At 39.1% G+C, this 16,450-nt stretch overlaps 1 protein-coding gene across 3 annotated transcripts in view; it reads left to right on the forward strand.

Moving 5' to 3' along the window:
* The first annotated feature begins 5,827 nt into the window (after positions 1–5,827).
* LSM14A (LSM14A mRNA processing body assembly factor) overlaps positions 5,828–16,450 on the forward strand; it is a 58,925-nt gene continuing 48,302 nt past the window's right edge. The window contains exon 1 of one of the 3 annotated variants that reach the window (XM_079118563.1): positions 5,828–6,127. In XM_079118563.1, coding sequence (XP_078974689.1) covers positions 6,007–6,127 — 121 coding nt within the window. In that variant the 5' untranslated portion in view covers positions 5,828–6,006. The remainder of the gene's footprint in view (positions 6,128–16,450) is intronic. The other 2 variants (XM_079118564.1, XM_079118562.1) reach the window with 2 other exon arrangements.

Below are 16,450 nucleotides of genomic sequence, written 5' to 3' on the forward strand. Positions count from 1 at the left end.
AATCTTTAAAGCTAGAAGTAGTTCTTTCTATATATTCTATTTTTTAAAAAAAAGTTCATCTCTGTGATCATAATACAAAATAACATTTAATCTATTAATTCATCTGATAAAGATTTATTGTGTCCCTACTCTGTGTGAAGCCCTGGGTTGGTGCTAAAAAAAATAGTGAAAACACACATCCAGTCCCTGCTCTCAGTACATCTAAAACACTAACGTAAAACATGGACAAGTCAATTTGCATTGTCACCACAGTGTACAGTGATAGGCTTGGTACGTGCTATGGTTTGGATATCGTTTGAGTGTGTCCCCCAGAGACTCCTGTGCTAGAAACTTGGTCCTCAGTGGATGATGTTGAGGTGGCAAGGCCCAGTGAGGCAATTAGGTGAGGAGAGGCATTGCCCTCATAGGGGTTGATGCTGGTCTCTCAGAGTGAGTTCGCTCTTTGAGAGCAGGTTGCTAAAAACATACTCTTGGCCTATTGTGCACATGCCAGTTCCCTTTCTATTTCTCTGATGTGTTATGATGATGCTAAGGGACCCTCATTAGAGGCTGAATTAATAGACCTGTCCAATCTTGAACTTTTAACCTCCAAAACTATATACTAAATAAACTTTTTTCTTTGCATATTATCTGCCTCTGATATTTTGTTATAGCAACAGAAAACAGACCAAGACAGTACATGAATGTATTCATGCAATGAGATGGTACACATTGGATAGTAATTATCTCAGAGTGCATATCTCAGGACAGCAGTGACTTCTCCTGGGCTGAAATGATATCGTGGCTAAGAGCTGCAAATGGCAAAGCATGGGGGGGGGGAGAATCTGAGAGAAATTTAATATGGCTTCTGGAAAGGAGGACAAGGGCTAGGGAGGTGGGTAGAAGAAATGGACCAGGATGAAGGGGAAAAAGAAGAGTGAGACCAGAGAGTTAAGTGGGAGCCAGTTTACACAGGATTTTGTAAAATAGCATAGCCAGGTAATTCTAAGAACATAGGACCATAAGAAGCCACTGAAATGATTGAAAGTTTTGGGTGGGCAGGGAAAGCAAGGCATGCATAAATATCACGTGTTGAGTTCTTCACTCGCAAGGGGCTCTCATTAGGAGGTAGGACCTTTAGGAGGTGATTAGGTCTTGAGGGTAGAGCCCTCATAGATGATTTTAGTATCCCTTAAAGTGCAAGGGTATATAGCTTAGGGGACAAAGCCTAGCATGTGCCAGGCCCTGGGTTCAATCCCCAATACCCAAAACAAAACAAAACCCACCACCTCAGAGAGATCCTGTGCACCTTTCTCCATGTGAAATTTTAGTGAAAAAAGCAATCATCTAGGAAACAGGAAATGAGACCTTGCCAAACAATGAATCTGCCAGACCCTGTATCTTAGACTTCCCAACTTGCAAACTGTGAGAAATAAATTTCTGGTGTTTAAAAGCCACTAGCTTCTGATATTTTGTTATAGCAGCCCAAATGGTTAAGATGTGGAGGAAAGGTCATGACAGAAATGTCAGGTAATCATCAGATTTGCATTTTAGAAATATTTTTTTCTCAGAAAAATTCATTCTAGATTAGTTTCTATTATTGTGCTTACTTTCCATGACATACACATCTTATTCATTTCTGTTGTTTGTTGTTAAGGTAGTTGGACAAATATTTGAATACTGGCAAGAATAATAAAATTAATTGTAGAGTACTACTAAATGTACAAAGCATTTAATCATACTTACTTTTGTGGCATATACTTAGAAGGTGAATGGTATAGACAGATTTGGACTTGATTTCACCACTTTTTCACCCTATGTCCATGGAAGACGCTGATAAATGATCATGGCACAAAGTCCTATTGTCTCAGACACAACCTCAGAATCCTTTTCAACACAGGTCTCCAGGCTAGCAGTGTGAGTTGACACTTCATAAATAATTCCATTTGCTATCCTTGAATGGTATAGAGTGTAGACATTATAAGACCGTACAGACTTGATTGAAATTCATATTTCCACCTTAATCCTGGACCTAAGTTACTTGACTTCCCTGAGCATCAGTTTTCTCATTTTATGTATTTATTCATTCATTCATTCATTCATTCATTCATTCATTCATTCATATTGCCCAGTCTGGTCTCAAACTCAAGGGCTCAAACTCCTCCTGTCTCAGTTTCTGGAGTAACTAGGAATACAGTCAGGCGCCACCAGGCCCAGCTCAGTTTTCTTATTTTTTTTTTTTTTTTTTATTTCTAAGCATTTTTTGTTTAGTTATCAATGGATTTTTTGTTTTATTTACTTATATGTGGTACTGAGTATTGAACCCAGGACCTCACACATGCCAGGCAAGCAGTCTACCACTGAGTCATAACTCCAGCCCCAGTTTTCTCATTTTAAAGTTAGAAATAAAAATAGATACACAGAGGGCTCCTTTTAACTCAAAAGCAGATAACTATGAAATTGTATCATCCCTGCCTTTAGCTGGGTAAATTCTATGATCATGCTCTAAAAAGAATGAGAGGGAGAAATCAGTAACAATTCTACTCAAGAGCAAATACGGAGTGGAGTGCATCTAACACTGAACCATTCATTAGTCCCAGTTTCAGTAGTTCCAGGGTGTCTCTCACAGAATCATGAACATCTCACCCAATAACAGAGGTTTTGTTGCTTGAAAGGATGTATTTTTCCAAATAACATGATCCTTAAATGCAGGCCAACAACATCATATGTTACTTAGATGAATAGTAGTGGCCACACTAAAGGGTGGTGAGGGGCACTTGTTTCTCCCATATTGTCCATCAGCTACTCACCCTGCCTCACAACAACAACAACAAAAAAGTAAGTGAAAAACAGCATACTAGCTAAAAATAGAAGTTTGAACAATCTTCAAATCCTCATAGTCTCTCCTTCCAAACAGATTGACACTTCTTAGCACCTCCACTGTGCAAATTTTAGAGCTTCTTGTTACTGAAAATATTTAATAGAGAGGGATGCATTTTTAACTCCAGGGTTACCAGGAGCTCTTAAGCAGGGAAGCAACAAAGGGAGTTGGAGTTTCGAAAGCCTGCGATGGTAGTGAAATGTGTCACCGCTCTCAACCTCGTTTCTAGCAATAAATTACAGATTCATATGTACAATATACTATGGGCTACCAAACTGATCAGCTGCATTTATGCGCGGTTCCTGATACCCTAGGGTGCAAGAACCCATGAATTACTGAACATAAAACAGAATCAACAAGTAAGCATAAGGCCCTGGGTTTGATCTCCAGCACCAAAAAAAAAAAAAAAAGAATCAACAAGATTGATGACCAACTGGGTAGCTCAATAAGAACTCCTGGTTTCAGGATTGGACACTGTATTACTCATTTTTTGTTGCTATAACAAGATACCTGAAGCTGGGACCTTCATAAAGAAAAGAGGTCTAATTAGCTCACAGTTTTGGAGACTGAAAGTTCAAGGTCAAATCTCTTATTGATTACACACCGGTGGCCCTCTTGGCTGTGTCATATATGATACCACAATGGCAGGGAACATGTTCAACAGGGAGAGAACATATGGTGAGACAGGAAAAGGCCAGTCTTGCTTTTTTTCTTTCTTCTTTTTTGGTACCAGAAATTGAACTCAGGAGCATTTAACCACTGAGCTATATCCCCAGTCCTTTTATTATTATTATTATTATTATTATTATTATTATTATTATTATCATCATCATCATTATTATTATTTGGAGACAGGGCCTACTAGATTGCTTAGGGCCTTGCTAAGTTGCTAGGGCTGGAGTCCAAAGGCATGGATAAAAGTTTATTTGGGGGTAGAAGGAAGTAGATGCAGTAATCTTGGATACTTTGAGTTGAAAGTGCCTTGCAAGTGATTTCATTTATTGTGTATTTAGGGCTGGGGATGTAGCTCAATGGTAGGGTTCTTGCCTAGCACGCCCTGGGTTTGATTCTCAGACACACACACGCGCGCGCGCAATTGTGAGATATAGAATGGAAGTGTAAATGGAGGGAGCTGTCAGTTTGACCATGGAAAAGGATGAGCTCACTAAAGAAGTGTGAGAAGGCAAACTGGGTCCTAAGCTTAGAATGAGAAGGAAAGAACAAGTATAAGAATTCAACTTCCTGGTCTTGACTTATATTGAACCAAGGATTCAAAGCCTTTTGAAGTCACTGTGCAACAACCTCATCACAGCCTCTTAGATATCTCTGTTGCTTCCCCCACTCTGTAACACCAGGTTTCTCACCATTTGTTCACTCAGCTCACCAGACTTCCTGCCTATGCTCTGCATTCATCTGGCTGTTTATTCATGCCACAAATATTTACTGAGCAGCTGCCCCAGGCCAGGTGCTGTATTAGGCCCTGATAATACAGAAGTGACCCAAACATCCCTGCCTCAAAACATTTACATTCTAGTGAAGAAGGACACACACAAATAACTAAGTGAACATATTGGGGGGAGATAAAAGCTATGCCAAAAAAACAAGCTGAGTAAGGGGATAAAGAGTGATGTACTACTATTTTTTCTTTTAATTTTTATTTGCAGTACTGGGAATTGAACCCAATGGTGCTCTACCATTGAACTACATCCTCAGTACTTTTTATTTTTTATTTTGAGACAGGGTCTCCTTAAGTTGCAGAGGCAACCCTAGAACCTGGGATCCTCTGGCCTCAGACTCCCATGCCACTGCTTTGACAAGTAGCAATACTTTAAGCAGGGCAGTCAGGAAAGTCATCTTTGGAGGTGACGTTGGTGCAGAGCTTGGAATGAAGTGTGAAAGTTTTGTGTAAAGAGGTGGAAACTGCAACAGAATGGGAAAAGGCGGTAACAAGAAGCCAAAATAAGGAGTCTTGTTTTCCACTTTGTGTGACATGTAGTCAGTGAGAAGAGTAGTGAGGAGAGGGACATGATCTGACTTAGATGTGAACAAGATCCCTCCCTCTCCCTGCTGTATCAAGTGTAAACTATTGAAGCCACAGTGGTGCACGCCTGTAATTTCAGCCACTCAGGCCGAGGCCAGCTCTGGAAAGTTGATGAGATCCAGTCTCAAAATTAAAAAATAAAGATGACAATGAAAAGGGTTGGGGATGTAGCCCAGTGGTAGAGCGCCCTTGGGTTCAATCTTCAGTACCACAAAAACAAAGAAACCATCTGGAAGCAAGGAAAAAAAAAAAAAGGTAGAGGGAACTCTTGAATTCCAACTGGGAGGCTGAGGAGGCTATCATTTATGTGAAACTATAGTTCACAGAACTGATGAAAGTTACAAATACTTGGGATTGGTCGGTGTACAATAAAATGAAAAGCTACAAGCTTGGATCCTGGAGAGAGCAGGGCTAAAAACCGATTCTCTGGAATGGAGTCCCAGCTCCTCCATGCGTAGCCCAGGAGGTCGAGGTAAGGGGGGCTCGTTTAGAATGACAGATGTTGCAACAGCTCCCTGAGAGCTCCGTGAGGGGCGCAGTTGGCCCAGCAGGGGAAAAGACTGGCTTAAAAGAATGACTAGCAGTTCTCTGGCAGCTTGGAGGCGGGTAGTAACTCCCCAGGTAGAGAACCGTGTATTCGAAAGCACTGCGCTCTTGATATAACACGTCTAGAAATGGCGGAGGCCACGGTCAGGGTCAAAAAGAGAGACCGGCGCTTCTCCAGTTCCGCCACGGTGTCCTAGAGTCAGGAAACCTTGCACCTTTATCCGGAATTCCCCTCAGGCGCTAGACCAGGCCAAGAGGCGAAGCTGGGATTACAGACGCCGCTGAGGTGTCGGGAGCCGCCTGCGGTCGGCCGAGTCTCGCGAGAATTCGGCCTTGCCCGCCCAGCATGCCCCGCGCCGCCGCCGCTGCCGCCGCCGCCGCCGCCGCGCCGCGGTTTGAGGGCGGGAGGCTGGGGGAGGGTAGCGGAGCCGGCGCCGCCGCCATGTTGGATCTGAGGCGGCTGCTGTAGGCGCCGACGGAGCGAGCGGGCGTGCGGAGCGGCGACAGCGGCGTGGGATCTGCCTCTCTGCGAGCGGCCCGGAGGGGCGGCGGCGGCGCCATGAGCGGGGGCACCCCTTACATCGGCAGCAAGATCAGCCTCATTTCCAAGGCGGAGATCCGCTACGAGGGCATCCTCTACACCATCGACACCGAGAACTCCACCGTAGCCCTCGCCAAAGGTACGCGGGGGCTGGCCTCGGGCTGGGGGACCGGGCCGTGCGCCCACTCGCTCGGGGCTGCACCCCGCTCTCGGCCCGCGGCCTCCTCGCGCCCACCTCCTCCCTCCGTCGTCCTCTGGGAGGCCGCTCCCTCCCTCCCTCCCGGCCCGGCGTCGCGGGCCGGGCCGCGGCCTCCCCGAGCTCCCCGGAGGTCCCCGCCTTAAATCCGGGGAACTAGGGGACCGAGTGCGCGACGGGCGGGGCGGTGCTGAAGTCCGAGAACGGACCGGAGAACACCGAGATACGTATCTTCCAACTCCGAAATTCGGTGGTTCTGTCGTCTCATCACCAAACAAAGCCGGAGTATTCAAAGAATTTTTCCGCCTACCTTGAGTTTAGTGCTGATTCGTTGATTCCACTGAACCCATTTTTTTCCCCCCACGTTCTTAATTTCAACTCGTTGCAATATTCCTCAAGTGAACTATAAAGTAATGTACCCAAACTTTGGGTTCGGTGTGCGACTCCTATGATCTCGAAATGCCATTGACCATCGAGCAGATCACACCCCTCTGGTCTCATCTGTGATAGTTACCTGTTAAACCGGAATCCTCCTCCTAGCCACTTGTGCAATCGTCTCTTTAAAAATGTTTGCTGTGGACCCCAGGGGCCTGTTTCTTGTAAATATGGTAGGCAGGAGAATTTAAGCTTGACCCAGGACCCTTGTTCACGGTTCAGGTTCAAATCTGAGTGGTCTGTGGCCGCTGACCGACCCCGGTAGATGGGCGCTGGAAAAGGGAGATTTGTTGAGGAGGATGCCCCTACCCATAGTATTTAGCATCGCTACTGTCTGGGTTTTGTTTCCGTTCACATGTGTTGGGCCTTTGCGCCGTCAGGAAACCAGAAAGAAAATAAACTTTAGCCCCGATCTTAAAGGAAATTTCACAACAGTTTGTAATACGTAGGAGGGGAAGCAAGATAACTTAGGTAATTTTCCCAGCATAGCAGGTAGAATTATTATAAACTACATAACATGGTAGGGACAGAGGTCCAGGGTAGAAAGAAAATTTTCTAAATCTAAAATTTTTAAGTCGTTAATTGTAGGAAAGCTGTTTCACAGTAGCAAACAAATTTTAATGGCATCTTTTAACTCCATTTTAATAGCGCTGGTGTTGAGACAAACCTTATACCTGGGTAAAGAATCTCTTTATGTTACAGAACTGTGTACTATTGGGGCTGAGGGTGTGACCCTGCGGTAGAGAACTTGCCTGGAGCTTTCTGGGTTCCATCAACAGCACCACCAAAAAAAAAGCAAAAAAAGTTTTGTTTTGTTTTTTTTGTGTGTGTTTTGTTTTGGTTTTTTTAGGAAACTTATGCTATAAAAGGGTAGTTTAAGATACACGGTTGGATTGTGGTGATCATTGTACAGTTCAGTAAATTCACTAAAAAAATACTGAATCACATACTTTTAAAACTCAGCAAGTTTTTTTTTTTTTTTTTTTTTTTTTTTTGAAAAACAGTAGATGGCCACCGTTGTTCTTGATAGGCTGAGGAAGGAGGTTTACTTTAGCCAGCAGTCATCTCATGACACATTACCTGTTAAATGCCTGTAGGTTAATTTTTTGTCATCTTTTAAAAATTCACTGTACTTCAGGATGCATGATTCTGTTTAGTGGCTATTAAAGACTTGACCAGTGATGCATCTTAAATAACTTACTTTGGTTGTTTTTATTTTAAAATCTTTTTATATTAAGTTTTTTATAGATGGATATTCAACTGTATACTGTAATGTTTTTTATGACTTTATGAAATCATGAAAAAAGTTCTCAAATTCTTGGTGAGAACCACCTGCAGGTCAAGAACAGTATTTATTATTAAAGCAATTTAATTACTTCTTTTAAAAATGTTTTCTTTAAAGCATCTGAATTTAAAGATGTCTTGCCAACTTAGTGCCTTATCAGTGAGTTGGCTGTATTCCCTTTGCTCCTCACAAAGAAGAGTCCATACATTTTTAAAATTTCTAAGATATTCACTTCAATCATTTTTTGAAAGTTATGAACGTGTGCTTTTATACATTAACCTAAAGGTGTATATTTTAATGTTCCATATTTAACTTTGTCTCTTCAACAGATTTTAAAATCAATAAATATTGTAATAGTTTTTATTACAGTAAATTTGTAATGGTTAAGTTCGTGACATTAAATCCTTATGACAAAGCAGTTTGTTCCTTTGTCATAACAATATGTGAATTTAACAATATATGAATACAGCAAGAATTTTTAACCATTTAATTTGTATTTATGACATTGATATTAAATATTTTTAGTTGTAGATGGACCCAATACTTTTTTTTAATTTATTTTTTTGTGTGGTGCTGAGGATGGAACCCAGTGCCTTATCCATGCTAGGCAAGTGCTCTACCACTAAGTCACAACCCCAGCCCATAACATTGATATTTAATCCATATATCAATACATGCTTTTTCTTAAGAGTTAATATGTAACAGGTTTGGAGAATTTAATCATGCTTACAAAAAGTGGAGTTGCCAAATCTTGATTATATAATCTGTTTAAGTATTATCTAAAACTGTAACTGTCCAATCAATACTGGGTGAAGTGAGGAGTTCAGTCTTAAAATTTTACAATTTATGTGATTTGTGGAGTAATCTGATATCTGAAAAGTTACTTTTTCAGAATTTGAAGAGTGGTAGTCTAACAGATTAAAATGTAAAGTTTACTCAATTTAGAATGCAGTTTATATTCACATATGGAGATCCTGTTCCTTTTTATTTTAAAACAGGGTCTCACTAAGTTTCTTAGGGCCTCACTGAGTTGCTGAAGTTGGCCTCAAATTTGTGATCCTCTTGCCTCATCCTCCCAGGCCTCTGGATTACAGGTGCCCACCACACCGGGCTGTTTGGGTACTTTTCTTGAGGGTATATACTTAATTCAAATTGCAGAAACATAGGGAACACGTGTCTTTATTAGGTAATGCCAAACAGTTTTCCATAATAATAGTTTACCTTTTACCTCAATTATTAGTATGTTAGAGTTCTAATGGCTCCATATTCCTCGCCAACAATACTTGGCATCATATATTTTGGGTAGAATTAAAACATAATGCCAAGTATTGTTGGCGAGGAATATGAAGCCAGTCTAGTGGGTATGTAGTTGAATGTGATTTTAATCTCCATTTCCCTGACTACAAATAATGTTGAATGTCTTTTCATATCTTGGCCATTTCAATTTCATTTTTCATGAAGTTCCTTTGAAATTTATTGCCCATTTTTCTATTTAAATGCATGTCTTTTTATAGAGTTCTGGATTTTGAATATAAATCCTTACGTGGTTGTTTATATTGCAAATATCTTTTCCCATTTAGTGGTTTCTTACGAGGAACAATTCTTCGTTTTAATGACATGTTTATCAGGCTTTTCTTTTATGGCTAGTGGGCTGGTGTTTCTCCTTGTTTGCTCTGTTCCTTTCCCTTTTTCCCCTTTTCTTTTTTTTTGCTCTCTCTTCCTTTTTGGTATGGTATAGTATTTTTCCCCACCTTGATGTCAGGGAAATAACTTTGATTTTTCTTTTTTTACATTTAGGTCTATAATGCACCTGAAACCAATTTTGTGTATGTTGTGTGGCATTTAGATCTTTAAGTTTAGTAAATAATATAATATTCCATATTATAATTTAGGTCTTTCATTTTGAAGAGTACTTATAATTTAAATATACCTCAAACTGTAAAGTGCTCTGGAAATTTTTGGCTGGTTAACTTTGGATATGGTATAGAATTAGTGTGACCTTTTGTCCTGTTTGCCCTGGTAGGAAGTCATCATTAATGCTTGTTCAAGCACAATTATTAGAAACATTCCTTTTCTTTTTTGAAAATGTCCAGTTTGGATAATAAATTGTGCAATTACAAGTATAAAATCAGAAGCCGAATCGGAAAGGTACTACTCAATGAATGATGCCCTTTTTATTCCATTAGCGATTTCACAGACTAGCTTTAGTCCTGTCAAGTGAAACTGAAATAAACTTGATGAGCTTTGATCCTAGGAACCTAGGTAAATGTCAAGAGGTCTTAAAGGCACTCTGGAAAGGCATTGATGCCAATCTATTAAGTGTGTTTGTGGCTAATCTGGATTACAGTTTGTTGCAGTCTTTGTCTCAGCTCTGAGTTTATTTTCTTTTTAGTACTGATCATGACCTATATTTAATCTTCTTTGCTATTTGCATATGTTTGTCTTCACCTTCCCACCCGCCCCCCCTTCAGAGTGAGCTACTGGAATGAATAAACGTTTATTTATGAGTGAGTATATGAAAATTATTTAGCATTTTAGTTTATTAATCTTGTAAAAGTCTCTTGGGGGATACCGGGATACCAATGTTGTGAACAATAACATTCACAATTGTATTTCCGTTTAAAATTAAAATATACAACTTTCCCAAACATGAGTATTGGAGAATTTCAGTGAGTAGGGATACAAAAGGATGCATTTTTATGACAAAATTGACATTGTTGGGGAGATAAAACTTTTACTTTGTGACGACAAATCAGTTCCAGATTTTGGAGTAAATTATTATAAAGTGGCAACAGACATGAAGAGTTTATGAAAATTCCAGTTATATTTGCACCTGTGTCTGTAAATGAACATGTAGTGCCCGCATGAAATGGACTCAAATGAGCAAAATTCTTATCTAAAATGAAGAATTCTTGTATATCTTATTAGTTGTGCCTGGATAATAATTCAAATGGAAAATAGGTTGCCACTGCATTGGGACAAGAAACTTTATGAAGAAGAATGATTGTAAAAGTCAATTGCTTTTAAATGATTTGCCCTTAAAATCAAGGGATTAATGGAAGGGTGTAAAAGTGGTAAATTGTTAACAGATTATTTCTTTAATTATCTGGTAAGTTTTCACTGATGTTGTTTGTCCACTTCTTGATTGTTAATTAGCCACATAATTATAAACAGTGATCCCAGTGGAGAGAGTAGCAGAGCTTTGTATGATGGATAAAATACCTATAAGGTATTTTATTTGTCTCATATGACTTAGAGATCTTAATCTAGGAAGTCACAGAATTACTACCTAGAACTACAAGATCTAGTGAAACTTGAAGCCCTGGTTTCTTTTGGTGGCCCTATTTAGTGAGGTGCCAGAACTTGGAGCCTTGGAAACTTGTTGTTGCTCTGTAGTCTACAGAAATACTTGGTAATTCTGAGTCTGAAGTTAGGTGCCAAAAAACACATTTTCTAATAAGATGAGCTGTGACTTTGTGTATGAGAATAGAAAGAACAATAAGCTGAAGAATACAATAGTAGAAGGAAAGAAATAAGAGTAAAGAATAAAGAAGTCTTATTTAGACGGGATTTGATAGAACAGTAGAGCACTTACCTGGAATACATGAGGCTCTGGGTTTGATTGCTCAGTACTGCAAAAAAAAAAAAAAAAGAAGAAGAAGCAGCAGCAGCAGAAGACAGAAAGGAATCTTATCTGTATATGGTAACATAAGCAAGAGTTTTGTATTTAACTCAGTGCCCCAGTAACAACTGCAGATAGTTTAACTTTAATTACTCCATCCTAAAAGTTGCCTTCTGTAAGAAAAGTTTACCCTTATTTTCTCTCATACTGTTAAGTAATAGTTCAGCTATTTTTAAATGTGATATCATTGCTGTAAAATAATTTATTCACAAGAGTCTTATAATTTTGTGGGAGTTTTGTTTTGTTTAGACTGTGGGAAAAAAATATGACCCAAAAGCTTTGACCTTGGGCCATGTTATTTAACTTTTTTCATTCCCACCACTGTGGAGTGAACCCAGGTTGATTCACAACTGAGCTCCATACACGCCCACCTTTTTTTTTTTTTTTTTTTTTTTTTTTTTATAATACAATCTTGTTAAATTGCTGAGACTGGCCTTGAATTTGTGATCTTTCTGCCTTAGCTTTCTGAGTCACTGGGAGCTGGGATTATAGGTTTGTGTCACCATTCCTGGCTCTTGATCTTTTCTCTTTCTTTCTGTTTTTGGTACTGGATATTGAACCTAGGGTGCTTTACTACTGAGCTACATCCCTAGACCTTTTTTATTTTGAGACAGGGTTGCTTAGGCTGACCTCAGATCCTCCTGCCCCAGCTTCTTCATCTTTTCAACAGGAATGATAATCGTGCCCATTTTTCAGTCATTCTGATAAGTGATACTGAAATAACTAGTTATTGTAAGTGCTTAATAAGGAGTAGCAGGCTGGGGAGATAGCTCAGTTGGTAGAGTGCTTGCTTTGCAAGCACAAGTCCCTGAGTTCGATCCCTAGCACCACAAAAAAAAATAATAATAATAATAATAATAAGAGTAGCAATCCCCAACTTTATCAGGCATTCAGACCTGTTATAATATACAGTGTCTTGATCTTTACCTTTCACTGTCTCTCACTCCTCCTCACAGCTTCACCTATCCCCTGCTTAAATTCCATGGGTAGTCATTACCATTGGTGCAAATACCCTCACCCCATACCCATTTCCCTCTCTTGCTGTTTGTACATACAGGCTTGTAGAAATTGTAACCCTGGTTATATAAACACAGCCATTCTGACCAGTTTCACTCTAAATTTATGTTCACTAACCTCAAAGTTATAGTCACTTCCCAGAAACACACTGTTTTTTCCTAGACCTTTCATTACACTCTTCTACTTGGCTATTCCATTCCTTTTCCTGAGACCTCCAGTGCCTACCTCATTTTTACTTTAGCCTATTCTTCCTTTCTAACTGAGAAAATAATAGCAGAAAAGTGCTATTGCATGGTAGGGTGACTATAGATAATAGTACTGTACTTTTCAAAAAGCTAAAAGTAAGGATTTGGAAGTTTATCAATAAAGAAATGATAAATGTTGGAGGAGTTAACTGTGTTTAACTTGGTTGGCTTTTTTTTTTTATGTATGTACTGATTGATTGTGATTCTGGGGATTGAGCCTAGTATGTACCACTGAACTAAATTCCCAGCCCTTTTTATTTTGAGACAGGGTCTCATTGAGTTGCCCAGGCTGACCTTGAACTTGGGATCATCCTGTTTCAGCTTCCAGAGTAGTTGGAATTAAAGGTGTGATTACTGTGCCCTGCCTGATTTAAACATCATGTAGTATATTATGCATCAAAATATTATGTGATACCCCTTTTAATCTATAGTCTTTATGTATCAATTAAATTTAAAAAAACAGACAAAAAAGAATTTTTATGAACTTTTCTCACATGTACCCCCAAACCTCTACCTTTTTGCTGGTCAAAATAAACAGTTGTTACTCTGGCCTAAAACTACCTTCTGCTTATACATTTTTCATCCCTCTTCATGACCCTGCAGTTTCTTATTTGCCTTAGTTTTTTTCTTCTCTGAATGATTTTTCCATTTGCTTACAGATATGCTGTTATTTCTCTCATCTTAAAAAAAAAAAAAAATTTCCTCTTTTCTGTTACCTCATTTCTGCCTCCTTTTATAGCAGAATTCCTTGAAGGTGTCTATACCACCTGTGCCATTTTTTTTTAAACGCACTTCATTTAGGTTTTTATTCCCACAGATAAGAAGCTGTTCTGATCAAGGTTACCACAAGACTACCATGTTGTTAAATCCAGTGGTCAGTTTTTATTCTCATTCCGCTTACCCAGTCAGCATTGTATGGCACAGTTGGTCTGTTCTCTGTGAAGTGTTTTTATCACTTGACCTTATCCTGTTTTTTTCTCATTTGTTACTCACTTCCTTTCAGTTTCCTTTGTTGATTTCTCAACTCCTAAACTTCCAAATATTGAAGAGCTCCAGGGCGCTCTTCTCTCTTTTAATCATTCTGTCGTCTTATTTTTGTATTTTTATTTTTCAAGTTGGGGTCTTATTATGTTGCCTAGGTTGGTCTTGAACTCCTAGGCTCAAACAATCTTTCTTCCTCAGCCTCCCCAGTAGCTGGGACTACAGGTGTGTCACCAGATCTGGCTTAATCATCTGCAATCTTTTGATGATCTCATCCAGTTCATAGCTTGAAGTACTTTCTATACATTACTGATTTCTTTCTCTGCCTGTACCTCTCCCCTGAACATATATATATATATATATATATATATATATATATATATATTTTTTTTTTTTTTTTTTTTTTGTGTGTGTGTGTGTGTGTGTGTGTGGGGTTGGGGATCGGACCCAGGGCTTTGTGCTTGCAAGGCAAGCACTCTATCGACTGAGCTATCTCCCCAGCCCTTATATTTTATTTTTATATGGTGTGCTGAGAATCAAACCCAGTGCCTCATTTGTGCAAGGCAGGCACTCTACCACTGAGCCACAAGCCCAGCCTCTCCTCTGAACTCTTGCTCTGCATATCCAGTCACCTCTTTAACATCTCCACCTAAGAGGATGGATAACTGTACATCATCTCAGTTCAGTGTGTTCTAAATCTGTTCTTCCTGAGCCTTCCTCATCTAATTGAATGATAGCTCCATACTTCTAGTTGGTAAGGTCAAAAACTGTGGAGTCATGCTTGATTCTTCTCATTTTCACACTTCAGTGTGATCTGAACCTATCAGCTCTACTTTCAAAATAGACCCAGAATTTGACCTCTTACACCTCTTCTTTTCTCTGATTATCTCTCAATAGTCTACTCAGAGACACTAAATTCTTGTTTTTTAGGTCCAATTTTGGCATCTCAATTGATACCTCTATTTTCCAATTTTACTTGACTGCTTCTTTGTAATGAAAAAAAAAAATGAGATGGAGTATTTGGATGACAGATTTTCTTACTGAACCTGTTTTTGTTTTGCAGTGCTGGGATTCAAACCCAGGGCTTTGCTCATGCTGGGCAAGTAATTATCATTGAGCCGTATCACCAGCCCAACCCGTTTTCTTGATTGTTTGGTTGACTGGCTAAAATTTAGAATATTTTCTGTGTAGAACTTTGAAGTTACTGCTTTGCTGTCTTCTGACATTCTGGTATAGCTATTGCTAATCTGATCCTTAATCATTTTTCTCTCTGGAAGCTTAGAATTGTTTACTCCTAGAATTGGCAAATGTGATTACATTGGGATTTCTTTTCCCCCTGAGTGTTTCTCTGTGGACCTTGTGGATCTTCAGATCAGTCTTCAGACTCAACTCTCTCTGGAGAATCTAAAAAGAAATTTTGTGTCTTAGATTAATTTCTATCTTGTTCTGTTCCTCCCTCTTCCTGTCTCTAGCCTTTTTTTTTTTTTTTTTTTTGGTACTGGGGATTGAACCCAGGGCAAGCCATATTCCCAGCCCTTTTTGTTGTTTTGAGACAAGGTCTCCCTGAGGCTGGCTTTGAACTTGCAGTCCTCCTGCATCAGCCTCCTGAGCTGCTGCTGGGATGATTGCACCAGCACCATTTTTTTTTTTGTTTTTTTTTTTTTTTTAACTCCTACTGGATATATTTATCCTCTTTTCCCCTTTCTCTTACATTCTTATATCTCTGTTTCTTGATTTTTATCATTTGGGAGATTGAGATATGAGACCAACTTCAACAAAGAATGTCCAAATGAAAGCAGTTTAAAAAGTGAAGATTAAATTTAGACCATTGGGTAAAGATAGCATATTGGACATGTTTTTACTCTTACGTGAGAGGGACTTTTTAAAAAGACATAAACCCAAAAAGGACAAAGTAGATTTAAAATGTAAATAGCATCAACAGAATTGTGGAGGCTGAACTGACTTCTTAGCAGAAATTAAGAGTGCTTGCAACCTAAGTAGGCAGTAGATAAAGCCAAGAAGTAACCTTATTTGTATCCCCAGACTCCTAAAAGGCTCAGGAATTGGTATCAACAGTAAAAAGGAAACTAGAGGAGTATGAAGTAATTGGGGATAAAGATGGAGCTAAAAATTTGCTTAAACAGTGGTCAGATTTTCAAATCCCTCTGTATTTCACATAGTTGGTTATCCTCATGTATTCTCTGGAAAGGGTTAAATAGAAGTTCTGGATAAACTAGGCACAGTTGAGCAGAGGTACCACACTTCGATGTCATTAAATGAACATATGCATGCTAGATGCTGAGACATCCATGTTGAGAAAGTATTAATCTGTTTTCCTTCTGATAAGTGGAGTTTTTTCCAGCAGGAATTAATGTTAAATTTTATTAAAACCCATTAAGTGCCAAGTTTTCGGTTCTTTTTCAACAAAATTGACACAAGTGCATTAAAATAGATTGGAAACCATAATCTAGAGCTTAATATTTTTTTGCATGCATATGAAAATTCTCTAATCTTCCATCTATTTTCTTAAAAGAATAGAACTCTAAAAACATATTTATTTCAAAGTGACCATAAATGGTATATTTGTTACTCAATTTATGTTTTTTATCAGTGTCCCGAGT

The sequence above is a fragment of the Sciurus vulgaris genome (genome assembly GCF_902686455.1).
Source record: "Sciurus vulgaris genome assembly, chromosome: 17".
NCBI classification, from domain to species: Eukaryota; Metazoa; Chordata; class Mammalia; order Rodentia; family Sciuridae; genus Sciurus; species Sciurus vulgaris.